Source organism: Lissotriton vulgaris, chromosome 1_1 (assembly GCF_964263255.1).
Source record: "Lissotriton vulgaris chromosome 1_1, aLisVul1.2, whole genome shotgun sequence".
NCBI lineage: Eukaryota > Metazoa > Chordata > Amphibia > Caudata > Salamandridae > Lissotriton > Lissotriton vulgaris.
The window spans coordinates 1430843001-1430856443 of record NC_141685.1 but is presented as its reverse complement, the minus strand read 5'-3'; the positions used below and the strand labels follow the sequence as shown (position 1 = coordinate 1430856443).

General features: G+C 46.8%; 1 protein-coding gene across 1 annotated transcript in view; it reads right to left on the bottom strand.

Moving 5' to 3' along the window:
- Positions 1 to 13443, bottom strand: part of GTSE1 (G2 and S-phase expressed 1) — a 263570-nt gene that overhangs the window by 226732 nt on the left and 23395 nt on the right. Inside the window, exons 2-3 of the mRNA XM_086967246.1 lie at positions 10447 to 10505; positions 4277 to 4334 (exon numbers count right to left, since the gene is read on the bottom strand). Of these exons, the coding sequence (XP_086823372.1) occupies positions 4277 to 4334; positions 10447 to 10474 (86 nt within the window). The 5' untranslated portion in view covers positions 10475 to 10505. The remainder of the gene's footprint in view (positions 1 to 4276; positions 4335 to 10446; positions 10506 to 13443) is intronic.

Below are 13443 nucleotides of genomic sequence, written 5' to 3'. Positions count from 1 at the left end.
GGCACTAAGCTGGAATGTTAATGGCCTGGGAGATAGAATAAAGAGGGGGATGGTGAATCAGTTTATAAGAAGACATGCCCCAGATGTTGTTTTGCTCCAGGAGACCCACCTAATCGGTAATCGTTGTATGGCCCTACATAGAGGCGAATATAAGTTAGTGGCGCATGCTTGGTTCACGACTGGTTCGAGGGGTGTGTGCATACTGATTCAGAACTCCTTTCCCTTTGCAATCCGATCTACGTGGGTGGACCAGAGAGGCAGATATGTGGGTGTTTCAAGACAGCTGGAGGGTAGAACGGTGACATTCCTTTCAGTCTATGTACCGCCTGGTCTCCAGTCCGACACTTATCGTGATTGGATTGTGTTTTTTCTCTCGCTGCCCTTGGGCCCTTTGATTCCGGAGGGGGACCTTAACGCAGTATTAGATGGGGAGTTAGATTGACACCCAAAGCGGATACTCAGACAGTCCCAAAGGTGGCTTCCAGATTTTCTAGAAACGCTGGGGTCGGTGGATAGTTGGAGAGTTCGACACCCCACACAGACGCACTTTACGCATGTGTCTGCTGCGCATAATAGTATGCCGCGATTGGATTAGGTCTTAATATTAGCAGCTGAAGCAGTAACAATCAGCGAGGCCAGATACCTGGGTACAGGCATTTCAGACCATTCACCCCTATGGGTGCGACTGGATAGTGGGCGCTCTGTGGCCGGTAAAGTTGCTCCCATTAATGAATGGCATTTAAAAGACCAGAGCACTAAGAAGGAGATTATCCGAGCTTCGGGTCATTAATTTCGGGAAAATGAGGGTAGTGTCACTTCAGCTGGAATACTTTGGGAAGCATACAAAACGGTGATTAGAGGGGAGGTCCTATCCCTGGTAGCAAGGAAGAAAAGGAAATGTCAAGAAGATATAGTTAGGGTGGAAGGCGAGGTGGTGACACTGGAGAAAAGAGTGGCTGAGTTCCCAAGTCAGGAGGGCCTCCATCTTCTAAAGTTGCGACAAGACGAGTATAGGAGTCTTGCCAGAGAGCAATTGATCAGAATAATATCACACAGAGCCGAGTGTATGAAAATGGAGATAAGGCAGGGAAGCAGATTCCATGGCTAGAGCGAGGGGAGTGGGCATCTAGGCTAGTGCCAGAACTGGAAGGGAGTGACTAATATGATCACAGATCCACAAGAGGTGGCGGAGGAGTTCTCAGAATATTACAGGGGGGTATATACCTCGATCAGTACATACTCAGAGGAAGAAAATAGTGAGATGATCAAAGACATAGGTATGCCGATGCTGTCAGAAGATGATAGGAAATATGTAGACTCCCCCTTCGCAGATGACGAAATAGCGCAGGCTATACGTGGGACGAAGTCTGGATTAAAAGCTACTGGCCCCAACGGGATATCAATTGAATTATATAAATTGCACTCCCAGAGGCTCGCACCATTTCTTCGCGCCATGTTTCGTGAGAGCCGGGAGGAGGGTGGCCAACATTGTAGTAATTCACAAGTCAGGGAAGCCCAGGACGCAGTGCTCCTCCTACAGGCCTATCTCACTGCTCAATGCTGAACCTAAAATGCTGGCCACGAGACTGGTTAAAGTGATCACCACCCTGATCAATCCGGGTTTATGCCACGCCGAAACACTGCCTTAAATCTGCGCGGGTTACATAGTGTCCTCGGTCACTCCTCAACCTCGCAGGAACCGGCTGCCCCTAGTGTCTCTCAACGCCACAATGGCATTTGATAGAGTTGAGTGGTCTTATTTATTTGCAGTATTGAGGAAAATGGGTTTTGGGGAGGAATTTATTGGTTGGGTCAGATTGTTGTATGCCAATCCTTTGGCCAGAGTAGTGGTTAATAATTGTAAATCAGTGGATTTGCCCCTTGAGAAGGGCACAAGACAGGGCTGTCCTTTGTCTCCGCTGACACCTTCCCGTGAAAACTATTTACCTAATATATAGAAAGCTGGTTAATCATATGGAAGACCCATTAAGGAGACTTTGAGATCCGTGGGGGGAAGATGGTATGGAACTGGATGGTGAAGACTGGACGGAAGCAGTTTCCTCCCCTAAGGTTGTGGCTATCCAGATGAGATTACGACTTGTGCAGTTAAAATTCCTCCATAGGGTATATATTACTGGACCTCGATTGGTGCGAATGGGGTGGGGTGGGGTGAGGTGGGGGGAGTGCCGACTGTAGGAGAGGATGTGGCGAACTTGGGACCTTTGTCAATGTCCTGTAGCATTGTGAACAAATACAAGATTACTGGTCAAAGGTTCATGAAACGATGGTGGTGGTGGTGCAGGGGTAAGAGGTGCGACTGGAGGCCCCAAGATGCCTATTGAATGCTTGGGAACCCACAGATCTTAATACATATCAGAAACAGTGGGTAACACTGGCATGCATGGTGGCCAAAAGAAATATAGCACAATTGTGGGGGGCATCTTGAGCGCCCGGTATTACGAAATGGGCTGAGGATTTAGACTGGTGCATGCTAAGGGAATAAAAATGTATATGTCGCATGGGGTTGCCCGGGCAAGTGGGGGAAGATCTGGAGAGCATGGAATGACTATAGGGGGGCATAGGTGAACTACCTGAAATAAGACTTGAAGCAGAGTGGCCAGAATCCCCTGGATCATAATTATGGAATATCATTGTATTACATCCTATGTCGAGACGTGGTCACCCTGGTTCTGAAGAAACTGTATTTTCAACCGACGCCTGTACGAGGTTTTATTTTGTATTTCCAATTAAAAAAAAAAAAAAAAAAAAATACAAATCCCCAAGTAGGGCGGTAGAGCCCTTTCTAGCCACAATTATTGTTACTCTCGGAAGGGTGTGCTGGGGCCCGGAGGTCTATAGAGTAATGTGCCTGAAAAGGTATTAAGTGAGAGTTTAAGACTAAATTGTACTGTGTCGCAGTTGGTAATAGTGAGGGGTGAAATCAAGCATTCAAATTAAGTTTTTTTAGATAGGTTTGCCACCCCTGCCTGTTTTTCCCTTCCCATCTGGTCTTCTGATAGAAAAATCTGGGGCAGTGCTTGGACTATCCGGGGTGGAGGATTCTTTCAGCCAGGTTTCAGTCACAAAAGGAATGTAGAGTTCTTCAATCTCGATTAGAAGCCCGATTTCTGTGGTGTGTGCTGGCAGAGATCTACTGTTAATAAGTCACATTTTCCACAATTTTTTCTTTGTGGACCCATCTGAATGTTGATGCCTGTCTACATTCCCTGAACGGATCTTATTCAAGTATAGAGGGCATGTGATTTCCTTACCTATAAGGCGATTGGTGAGAATATCTTCTCGCATTGGGAGCCTCCTGAACACTTTAGCTTTGTATATAATGTTCTTACGCTTTTCTGAGTCATAACAGGCAGAGTCCCTAGCCCTAGGCAGTGGTCATGCTTTCGGCACGCCAGTGACGTGCCGGCTGCGGGCACCATGAGTAGGCGTTTTTTTTTTTAAACGACTAGCCCACTGACCTGTCCCTCACTCCCCACGAGGGCAGGTCTTCTCAGCTGTGGTCCCTAGTCCTGCCCCGCCCAGCCCAGCCAGCCGCTCAACTGCTCGGTGCAAGGTCAGGATTATGCCAAGTGCACAGTATCGAAAGTTTTCAGAAGTATCCCATTCAATTCACTTAATAGTTGGAATTCAAAGTATTTTAAAGTATTTTAAAAGCGTCAAATTCAATTCACAGTAAACAGTTTTACAATTAAAACTCTTTGGCTAAAACAGGGCAAATCGTGCAATTTCTCTAGTGGTACTCGTTGGTACAGTGTTGCTGACCCTCGGTCAGATTCTCATTAGCGTGTCCGCGCTGCGGGCGCTATAAGTCTGCTTTATTTGAAAATGACTAGACCGCTGATCTGTCCCCGACTCCCCACAAGGGCGGGTCTTCTCAGCTGTGAACCCTAGTCCTGCCCCGCCCAGCCAGCCGCTCAGCGCAAGTTCAGGATTTCCCCTAGTACACAGATAAATATTCAACATGTAAACAACTTAAGAGATGAGTCTAGCTTCCATGACAGTTCACAAAATAAACTCCAAAACCCCACCACGACCTATGCATTTCAAATCAATTTTGATCACTATCATCAACAGGTAAGAGCATGCAGCAGACTGCTACAGAGCCATGGTTTCCCCTTCAGTAGTGAATGAATCTAAGTTGTGAAAGACTAAAACAAAACTAAGCAGAACAATAAAATATTACAGATGTGTTTTTAAGATCAATTCTGAATTTTAAATGTCAGTTATCTCTGAAGTATACAGTTTTAACTTTTACCTTGAGGGTGACAGAGAAAGATCAAAGTCAAATTGCTCGTCTGTCAGAAGGGTAATCTCTAGAAATGGAAAGAAATATTACTCACATCACATGGCAAAATATTGAGTCTTCTTTTTTGAATCAACAGAAATGTATTACTTAATTGAAAAATAAAACCTCAAAATAAATGCGTTCTAATGAGGTCTTAAGAAAACTGGTTATTAATTAAAGGCTACTCACTGTACTATCTATTGTACTCATGGGCCCCTTGAGTCCTAAGGAAGAACATCCATCCCCATTCAAAAAAGGGAGGACCAGGAATATCAACATCCAATCTACGCATGTTTGGTTACTAGATTTCTGCTAGCAGGGTGTGTCTAGTCTAATACTAATCTGTGTATTATCTGCATCAGGGAGATAGAAAACGATTGCGGGGGAGTTGGTATCTAAGGTATCGCTGGGGTTTCAGGACTTGATGGCACAGTGGCAACTGATGGATATTTAGAGAATACACCATGACCTCACAAGAGACTACTCTTCTAATTCCCCCAATACAGCCTACATAAACGTTTATATAGGTTTGTGAGTTTGACACGTCTTGGCCCAACATTGAGCCAGTCTGAGTAATTAGGGTGCACATTATCAGACCATAGCCCTCTCCTTTTGATGTGTAGGCAGTATCCACGGTGATCCCCCCCCACAATGCACCAAAATGCTGCTTACTTTGAGGACCCTGGCTTCAGGGAAGCTTTGGAATTGGCCATCACAAAATACTCCATCTCAATCACGGCAGAACTAGCTCCCAATTAACAGAAACGGAAGCTTTTAAGGTAACAAGGAGGGGCCAATGAATGGGGCTGGCAGTTGGGATGAGAAGGGACTTGCATAAAGAGCTCCCCAGACTGGAGAAGGGCTTGCATGACTTGGGCAACAAGTTGAGCTTTGGCTCTCCCACCCAAAAGCAGTTAAGAGACACGAAGAGCGAATATAATGCAACCCTAGAACGTCTCAGATGCATGGACCTCTGAGATTATCAGGCAAGGGTACGTGAAGGGGGGGCGCTAAGTCAGGTAGACTCCAAGCATGGCTGATGCGCCATTCATCTAGAGCAGGGTTCTTCAAACTGTGGGGCGCGCCCCCCTGGGGGGGCGTGGCACCATCCCAGGGGGGGCACGCGCTCCACTCCGATCTTCCCTTTGTGCAGCACGATGTAGAGACTCTCTGTGAGGGCGGGCGATTTCCGTTAGAGTGGGGCTGCAGGGGCCTAAGAGCTGAACAGAGCATCATTAGCATGCAAATGGTCTCTTAAAAAGGTGTGAAGTGCTCGGGTGCGGCTGGCTGGCTGAGTGTGTGTGTGCCCAGAAGCTGTGTCAGCCCGGGCACACACAGGCATAGTGAGAGGGAGAGGGAGGGAGGAAGGAGACAGGCAGACAGAGGGAGAGCGAGGTAGGGAGACAGGCAGACAGAGGGAGAGCGAGGGAGGCAGAGTGAGGGGGAGCGAGGGAGACAGAGGGAGAGCGAGGGAAAAAGAGGGAGAGCGAGGGAGGCATAGCGAGGGAGATATAAGGAGAGCGAGGGAGATATAAGGAGAGCGAGGGAGACAGAGGCAGCTAGAGGGAGAGCAAGGGATGTCGGGTGGAGCCGGCCACCAGACGTCCGTTATGTTGCCATGTGGGTGAATAGATGTATGGGTGGAGTGGTGGATGTATGGGTTGAGTGATGGGTGGAATGGTGGATGTGTGGGTGACATGGTGGATGTATGGGTGGGGGGGTGGATGGATGAGTGAGGGGATGGATGGATAGGTGAAGGGGTGGATGGATGGTGGGAGAGAGGATGGATGCATGAGTGGAGGGATGGATGGGGATGGATGTGTGTATGGTTGGAAGGGTAGATGGATGGGTGGAGGGATGGATCAGTGAAATGGTGGATGGATCGATGGGGGGTGGATGGTGGACGAGTCGGTGGGTGGATGGATGAGAGGTGATGGATGTATGTATTGATGTATTGATGGGTGAAGGGGTGAATGGATGGATGAGTGAAGGGGTGAATGTGGGGATGGATGGGTGATTGAGGAGGGTGGATGGATAGAGGAGTGATGGGGTGGGTGAGAGGTCAATGGATGGATTCATGGGTGGATGAGTGGGTGGATGAGTGGGTGGATTCATGGGTGGATGAGTGGGTGGATGAGTGGGTGGATGAGTGGGTGGATGAGTGGGTGGATGAGTGGGTGGATGAGTGGGTGGATGAGTGGGTGGATGAGTGGGTGGATGAGTGGGTGGATGAGTGGGTGGATGAGTGGGTGGATGAGTGGGTGGATGAGTGGGTGGATGAGTGGGTGGATGAGTGGGTGGATGAGTGGGTGGATGAGTGGGTGGATGAGTGGGTGGATGAGTGGGTGGATGAGTGGGTGGATGAGTGGGTGGATGAGTGGGTGGATGAGTGGGTGGATGAGTGGGTGGATGAGTGGGTGGATGAGTGGGTGGATGAGTGGGTGGATGAGTGGGTGGGTGGATGAGTGGGTGGATGAGTGGGTGGGTGGATGAGTGGGTGGATGAGTGGGTGGGTGGGTGGGTGGATGGGTGGGTGGGTGGGTGGGTGGATGGGTGGGTGGATGGGTGGGTGGATGGGTGAAGGGTGGATGGATGGGTGAAGGGTGGATGGAGGGATGGGTGGCTGGGTGAGGAGGGATGGGTGGCTGGGTGAGGAGGGATGGGTGGCTGGGTGAGGGGGGAATGGAGAGAGGGGGAGGATGGATGGATGAGTGAGGACATGGATGAATGATTGGCAGAGTGGATGGGCAGGTGTGTGCATAGATGGGTGAGGAGAGGAGCATGGAGATGGATGGGTCAGAGAGTGCATGCATGAGTGGGTGGATGGATGGGTGGAAGAGTGGGTGGATGAATGGGTGGAAGAGTGGGTGGATGAATGGGTGGAAGAGTGGGTGGATGAATGGGTGGAAGAGTGGGTGGATGAATGGGGGGATGGATGGATGAATGGAGGAGTGGATGGACAAATGAATGGAGGAGTGAATGGATGAGTGGGAGGATAGCTTGGGTGAAGGGGTGAGTGGTTGGATGGATGAGTGGAAGGAAGGGTGGAAGAGTGTATGGATTGGTGAGGGGATGGATTGGGTGAAGGGATGGATGATGGATGGATGGGTGAGGGGGTGGATGGAGGGATGGATGGGTGAGATGATGGATGGATGGGTTTGCAAGTGGTTGAAGGGGTTTGGATGTGGATGGGGCACAGATCGAGGGAAGGAATGAATGGTGGGGGAGTTGGTGGATGACAAGGTGTACATGATGGATGGGGAGGGTTGTGATGACTTCCTTTGCCTTGGAGGATTGTGTTTTGAGCTGTGTGGTACGCCTCTGTCGTTTTGCTACACCCACTCACAGGCCTGCAGTTTGCTAGGCACTCTTGTTGAGTTGAGCATTGTTTGCCGGATATGGCCCATGGTGTGCGTGTTGCAGTCGATCATGTGGTGTGCCGGATTCCTGAGGTTTCGGTCGGGTGGTGGGGGGGCCCAACATCTGGGGGAATTCAGCTGGGGGGGCTCAACCTGGAAAAGTTTGAATACCTCTGATCTAGAGGCTCACCCATCACCCAGATACGAGATCTGGATGGGTGCTCTTGTACTCCCCTAAAGCTTTAAAAACTACATTCTACACATATTATGAAGGCCTCTGCAAGAGTCCGGAGCGGCAATTGTTGGAGGGAATACAAGCCTACCTGGTGACCCTGCTGTTGCGAACTTTGGACCGGACTAAGCAGAAAGACTGGGGGGTGGAGGATAACAACAAGAAATCAAAGAGGGCTTCAAAGAAATGACCTTGGGTACAACTCCAGGACCTGACGGTCTACCTGTGGAGTTCTACTCTGCGTATGTGCAGATCCTGGCACCCAAGCTAGAGGCGCTATATGCAGAGTTGCTGCGAGTGGGATCATTACCAGATTCGGCCAGAGATGCACTGGCGACTCCTCTCCCTAAATCGAAAACTGCTGCAGCGTATACCACAGCATTCCAACCCCTCTCCATGCTGAACATGGACTTTAAAATCCTCAGTTAACCCCTTCCAGGCTCATGACGAGCTGGGCTCGTCATGGTGTAGCCTCCTCAAACACTGATGATGAGCCCAGCTCGTCATGAACAATGGGTTTTTAAAAATTACAGCACAGCAGCAAAATATCGCTAGCAGCGATGGTGTTAAAGAATTGGTCTTGAGGCCATTACCATTTATACTGAAGCTGGTACGGAGATTAAAACGGTTTTATACCGACCAGGTCCACCTCCGGTAATTTCAGCAGACTATTCCAATTTTCGACATCATCTGGACATTAGTGGTTATCTAGACGCTTTGATAATGTTGGTAGACTTAGAGAAGGTGTTTGACTCTGTGCCCAGTCCCATCTTCCCCATAACTGCATATTAAGTCACATCTCACAGAGTGGATCAGACGGGTGAGACTGCTATGCACACACCCCACAGCACGGGAGGAACTATCTCAACAATTTGTGAGGTTTATCAGAGTGGGTGGGACATGGTATCCTCCTGGAGGGTAGAGAACACATTATATGCTGATGATTTAATAGTGTACCTGGGAGGGAGGAGTATAGGGGTGACACACGCCCTGAGTTATTTGGAGAAGTTCTTGAAATTGGCAGGAATTTGGATGAATAAGGCAATAAACACAGCTATTTCCGGTGTTCGCTGTACAGCAGCTGCCGGCTGACTTGCCCCAGGACTTAGCTTTGTCTCCCCAATCCTTTAAATACCTGGGAGGGCAGGTCCTTCATTCCTTGGAAGACCTGCAGGATGGAAACCTGGGACCAGTGAGGAGGTCTCTTAGAGCCAATGTGCAATTTTGGGGATCCTTACGAATTCATAAAATGTCTCGAATCGCATTATCCAAAATGATCATACTTCCAAGACTTCATTTTTTGGTGAACCTCCCGGATGTAATTCTACCCACTTGATTCAGGAAACTAGACATGCTACTTAGGGATTTGATCTGGGGCGGGGCAATATTGTGTTGAACCCTGGAGACTGGAGGACTAGGTGCCCCTGATTTTGAGTTATATTACCCGGCTATACAGCTCCAGTGGCGGGCCCAATGGTTTGATGAGAGGACTTAAAGCATTAGAACCCATAGGATTAGTTGATAACCAAGGACTGTTGTTGGCAAGGCTCCCTCATCCAAGGGTCCCTAACCCACAATCAGGAGGGCTGCTACAGTTGGCATTAAAATCCTGGCAGAGGTACCTCGGACTAACACTCCAGTCCCCTCTTTATGCACCCGACCTGCTGCTGGTAGGACTCCCACATGGTTCGTTGTTAACCAAGTTTACGAGGCGCCAGATGACTGAGTGGATGTCAGCAGGTATTGTTACATTGAGTGACTGTTTTCCACAAGGTGAGCTCATGTCACTGGATGACCTTATATCCCAATAGGACTTTCCCCCTGGCCAATTTCTAAAATTACCATGCTAGTGAGCGCATTCGGACAGCTGTGGCAGGAGGGGAGGCAAGAACCAAAGACATAGGCTGCTACAAGCAATAGTTACTTTAGGAGCAGCACGCCATTTGGTGAAATGGCTCTATAAGCACAATTGGAGATGTTCACAAAACCTTTGGATAAATCCAGAGTCAGATAGAATACCCACTTAAACAGGGATCTGAAGCTAGAGAGAGGGCTGGAGTTCTGGAGAGCCCACACATATGTTTAAAAATGCAGCCCTTAAACTCATCCAGTTTAACTCCATACATATGACATACCTCCCAGAGGGAGAGAGGGAGAGAGGGAGAGAGGGAGAGAGGGAGAGAGGGAGAGAGGGAGAGAGGGAGAGAGGGAGAGAGGGAGAGAGGGAGAGAGGGAGAGAGGGAGAGAGGGAGAGAGGGAGAGAGGGAGAGAGGGAGAGAGGGAGAGAGGGAGAGAGGGAGAGAGGGAGAGAGGGAGAGAGGGAGAGAGGGAGAGAGGGAGAGAGGGAGAGAGGGGGAGAGGGGGAGAGGGGGAGAGGGGGAGAGGGGGAGAGGGGGAGAGGGAGAGGGGGAGGGAGAGATAAGACTAGAAAAGTAACAGTCCATTGAGACCCCTTAGAGAATTACAATACTTACATTTAAGTCACTGTCACAAATATCCAAGTTCATGCTGTGCAAGACCAATAACGTTCACAGCACTGCACAACCTACCTGACTTAGTCACAGAGTTCATTTTCATAGGACGCAGGCGCTTTGATGCACAATACAACCTACAAAAAAATACAACCACAAAGGGATTAACTATATTTAACACAAGCATTCTAAACACTGTGGTCACATCGCTTTGCTAAAAAGGTACACATAGTCAGCAACCATGGTTCCCGTATCGGACCAGTTTCATGGCATAAAACATTGCCTATTGTGGTAAAATTAGATGCATTACAATCAGGCAAATTATGTCAATCGTAAGAAAGCCATTACCCCTCCAGGAATACAAGCTGGGCATCCAAACCACTAGGTTACCACCTCATACTGGCTAGTTGTTAATGTAATACAATTCTCAATCCTTGCTATCCACTGACACCAAATGCGAACATCACAGAATTCTCACAGCCTCCTCTTCTCCTCCTGCCCCCACCACACCAATGCCCTTCAAATATCTGACATAGAGCAAACCATTTTACCACTTCAACCAAAAATCTCTTTATTCCAATTTAAAACAAATCAGAGATAATTCAAAATGTTCAATTCAGCTTACTGTATATGCCTGAAGAACTCACCATTAACTTGATGGCCAACCTAACAGTTAACGGGTGTTTAGCCAAAGGAACGCAAAACGTGGCATTGATAATTTATGTATATATAATTTGTATCTTAATTATCTTTACATCGTCCGTATTCTCATCTTTATGGATTTGATATACTTTTAAATACCTATTAATAAAAACTGCCCAATACTCGGTCTCATTTCTGCTACTCCAATCATATCAAATATTCTTCCTAATCCCGGGAGTCCCTTTCAAAGTACAATCACGCCTACTCATAATAGAAATTCACTGAAAAAACCATAGGTTTCACACCAGTTATAGTTAGCTGGAAATTTTACTGACATAAAACCATTGAAATTCCACGTAATTGTTAGTTGGACTCACTATAACTTGCGCCTGTAATGCACTGCTGATCACGTCACATATTACATCACTCATAACATGGTCAGGGACATCTCATGAAATCACTGATGACACCATCCAGTGAATGGGTGTCTTTCTGAAAAATAAATATGTTTTATATATGTATATGTAAAGGTCGATGGAAGAATAAATGTTTAAATAAGTGTCTTAATGGATGTTTAAAAAAAAAAAAATGTGATTGGTTAACTGGCTTATTAAGGTTATCTTAGTGAATACATATATTAGCGAGTAATATTTAAATATATGTATCAGTGTTTCACTTTGTGTATAATTGGCTGCATGGGTTGGTGAGTAGCTACACGTGTGTGTATATGGGTTATTAGATGTTTTTTTAGTATCAGTATGAGTCTCTGTATGGTTTAGTGGGGGTATTACTTAGCACATAGATGCATCAATGACGGACTCACTGTTTGTATGTGTTTTGAAGACAGCTTTTGTGCAGGACTGTATGGGTGGATGAGTGTGTATGTGTGTGTTAGTGAGTGAATGACTGTCTCACTAGTGTCTTTATCAGTAACGACATATGTTTTAATCTGGTATATGCGAGTATTGATGTTTATAAGTGAGTATGTGAGATTGTAAGAGTTCCTGTTTAAATAAGTATGTGTTTCTATAAGTGATTGTTTAAGAGAGTAAGTATGTGTAAGTTTCCTTAGAAGTAAGGTGGTAGTGTGTGTATAGTTGTATATGCAAATAAATGGATGTTCAATAGTTTATTTGCATGTGTGAGTATGTGTGTGTGAGTAACTTTTGGATGACTGTCTGTGTGTAACAAGATGTATAGGTGTATCACTACATATGATGAGTGAGTATATGTACGAGTGACTATATAGAACTGTTGGTGAATGAGTTGATGTGTATATAGATGGTGGTGTTACTGAATTGGTTGTTAAAACTGGTATGGATCTCTCCATTTTTTTGAAAATGTTCATTTCTATTTTCGAATATGTGTTTTAAGGGTTACATTACACTGAAAGGAGGTCTGTCACAAAGATGGTGTCATCAGTGATGTCATGAGTGATGTCACTGACCAGGTCATGGGTGATGTAATATGTGACGTCATCAGCAGTGCATTGCAGGCGCGCAAGTTATAGTGAGTCCAACTAACTATAACGTGGAATTTCAATGGTTTTATGTCAGTAAAATTTCCAGCCAACTATAACTGGTGTGAAACCTATGGTTTTTTTTAGTGAATTTCATAGGTTTTTTAAATGCTAATTCCTAACTATAACTGGTGTGAAACCTATGATTTTTCAGTGAATTTCATAGGTTTTTTAAATGCTAATCCCTAATTATATATAAGGCCCCAAACCTATGTTTTTTTCTTTGAATTTCAAAATTTGGTTAATAGCAAATGGCTATAGCTATGAAATGTAATATTTTTGAAAATGATTGAATCCTATATTTTATTTGTATTTTAAACACTTTTTTTTTTACCCTGGAGCGCTCCCGGGGCGCGCCCCGGAGAGCGTAGTCGTTTGAAGCGCCCCGGTGCGCGAACTGGGAAGCGTCCAGTTAGCGCCAATGTCGCGAATGAAAACATGATCGTAACGTATTGCGTAGCCGCATCCGCGTGATACGCACGGCGTAAGCGCACCCGGAAGCACTCGAGCGAATACACTCGCGCAACGTAAACATCTGATGCGCTTACGCGACGCGCCGGTCATGTGACCTGAAAATAACACTTCTCATTGGTTCAGGCCTTTTTTTTCCAAATGATGAAAGACCCCACCTTTTTTCCTTATTCTGATTTTGTCCTTTGACTGAGGAAGACCTGATTGTACCTCTCTGTACCTTTTTGATCTATATAATGGCTTCAGTAGCAGCAGCAGCTGGCTCAATGATTAGAGCGGCAGACCCTGATGCAGAGGTCTAGCCCGGGACCAGGGTTCAATTCCCCGCCTCGGCGGGTCTTGGGCTCAAAATTCCACGGACCAGATAATTCTCGCCTCGGTGCCTATTCCAGTCATGGAGTCCCACTCTGCAACTCTGGGGAATAGCTTGCTTAATCTCCGCA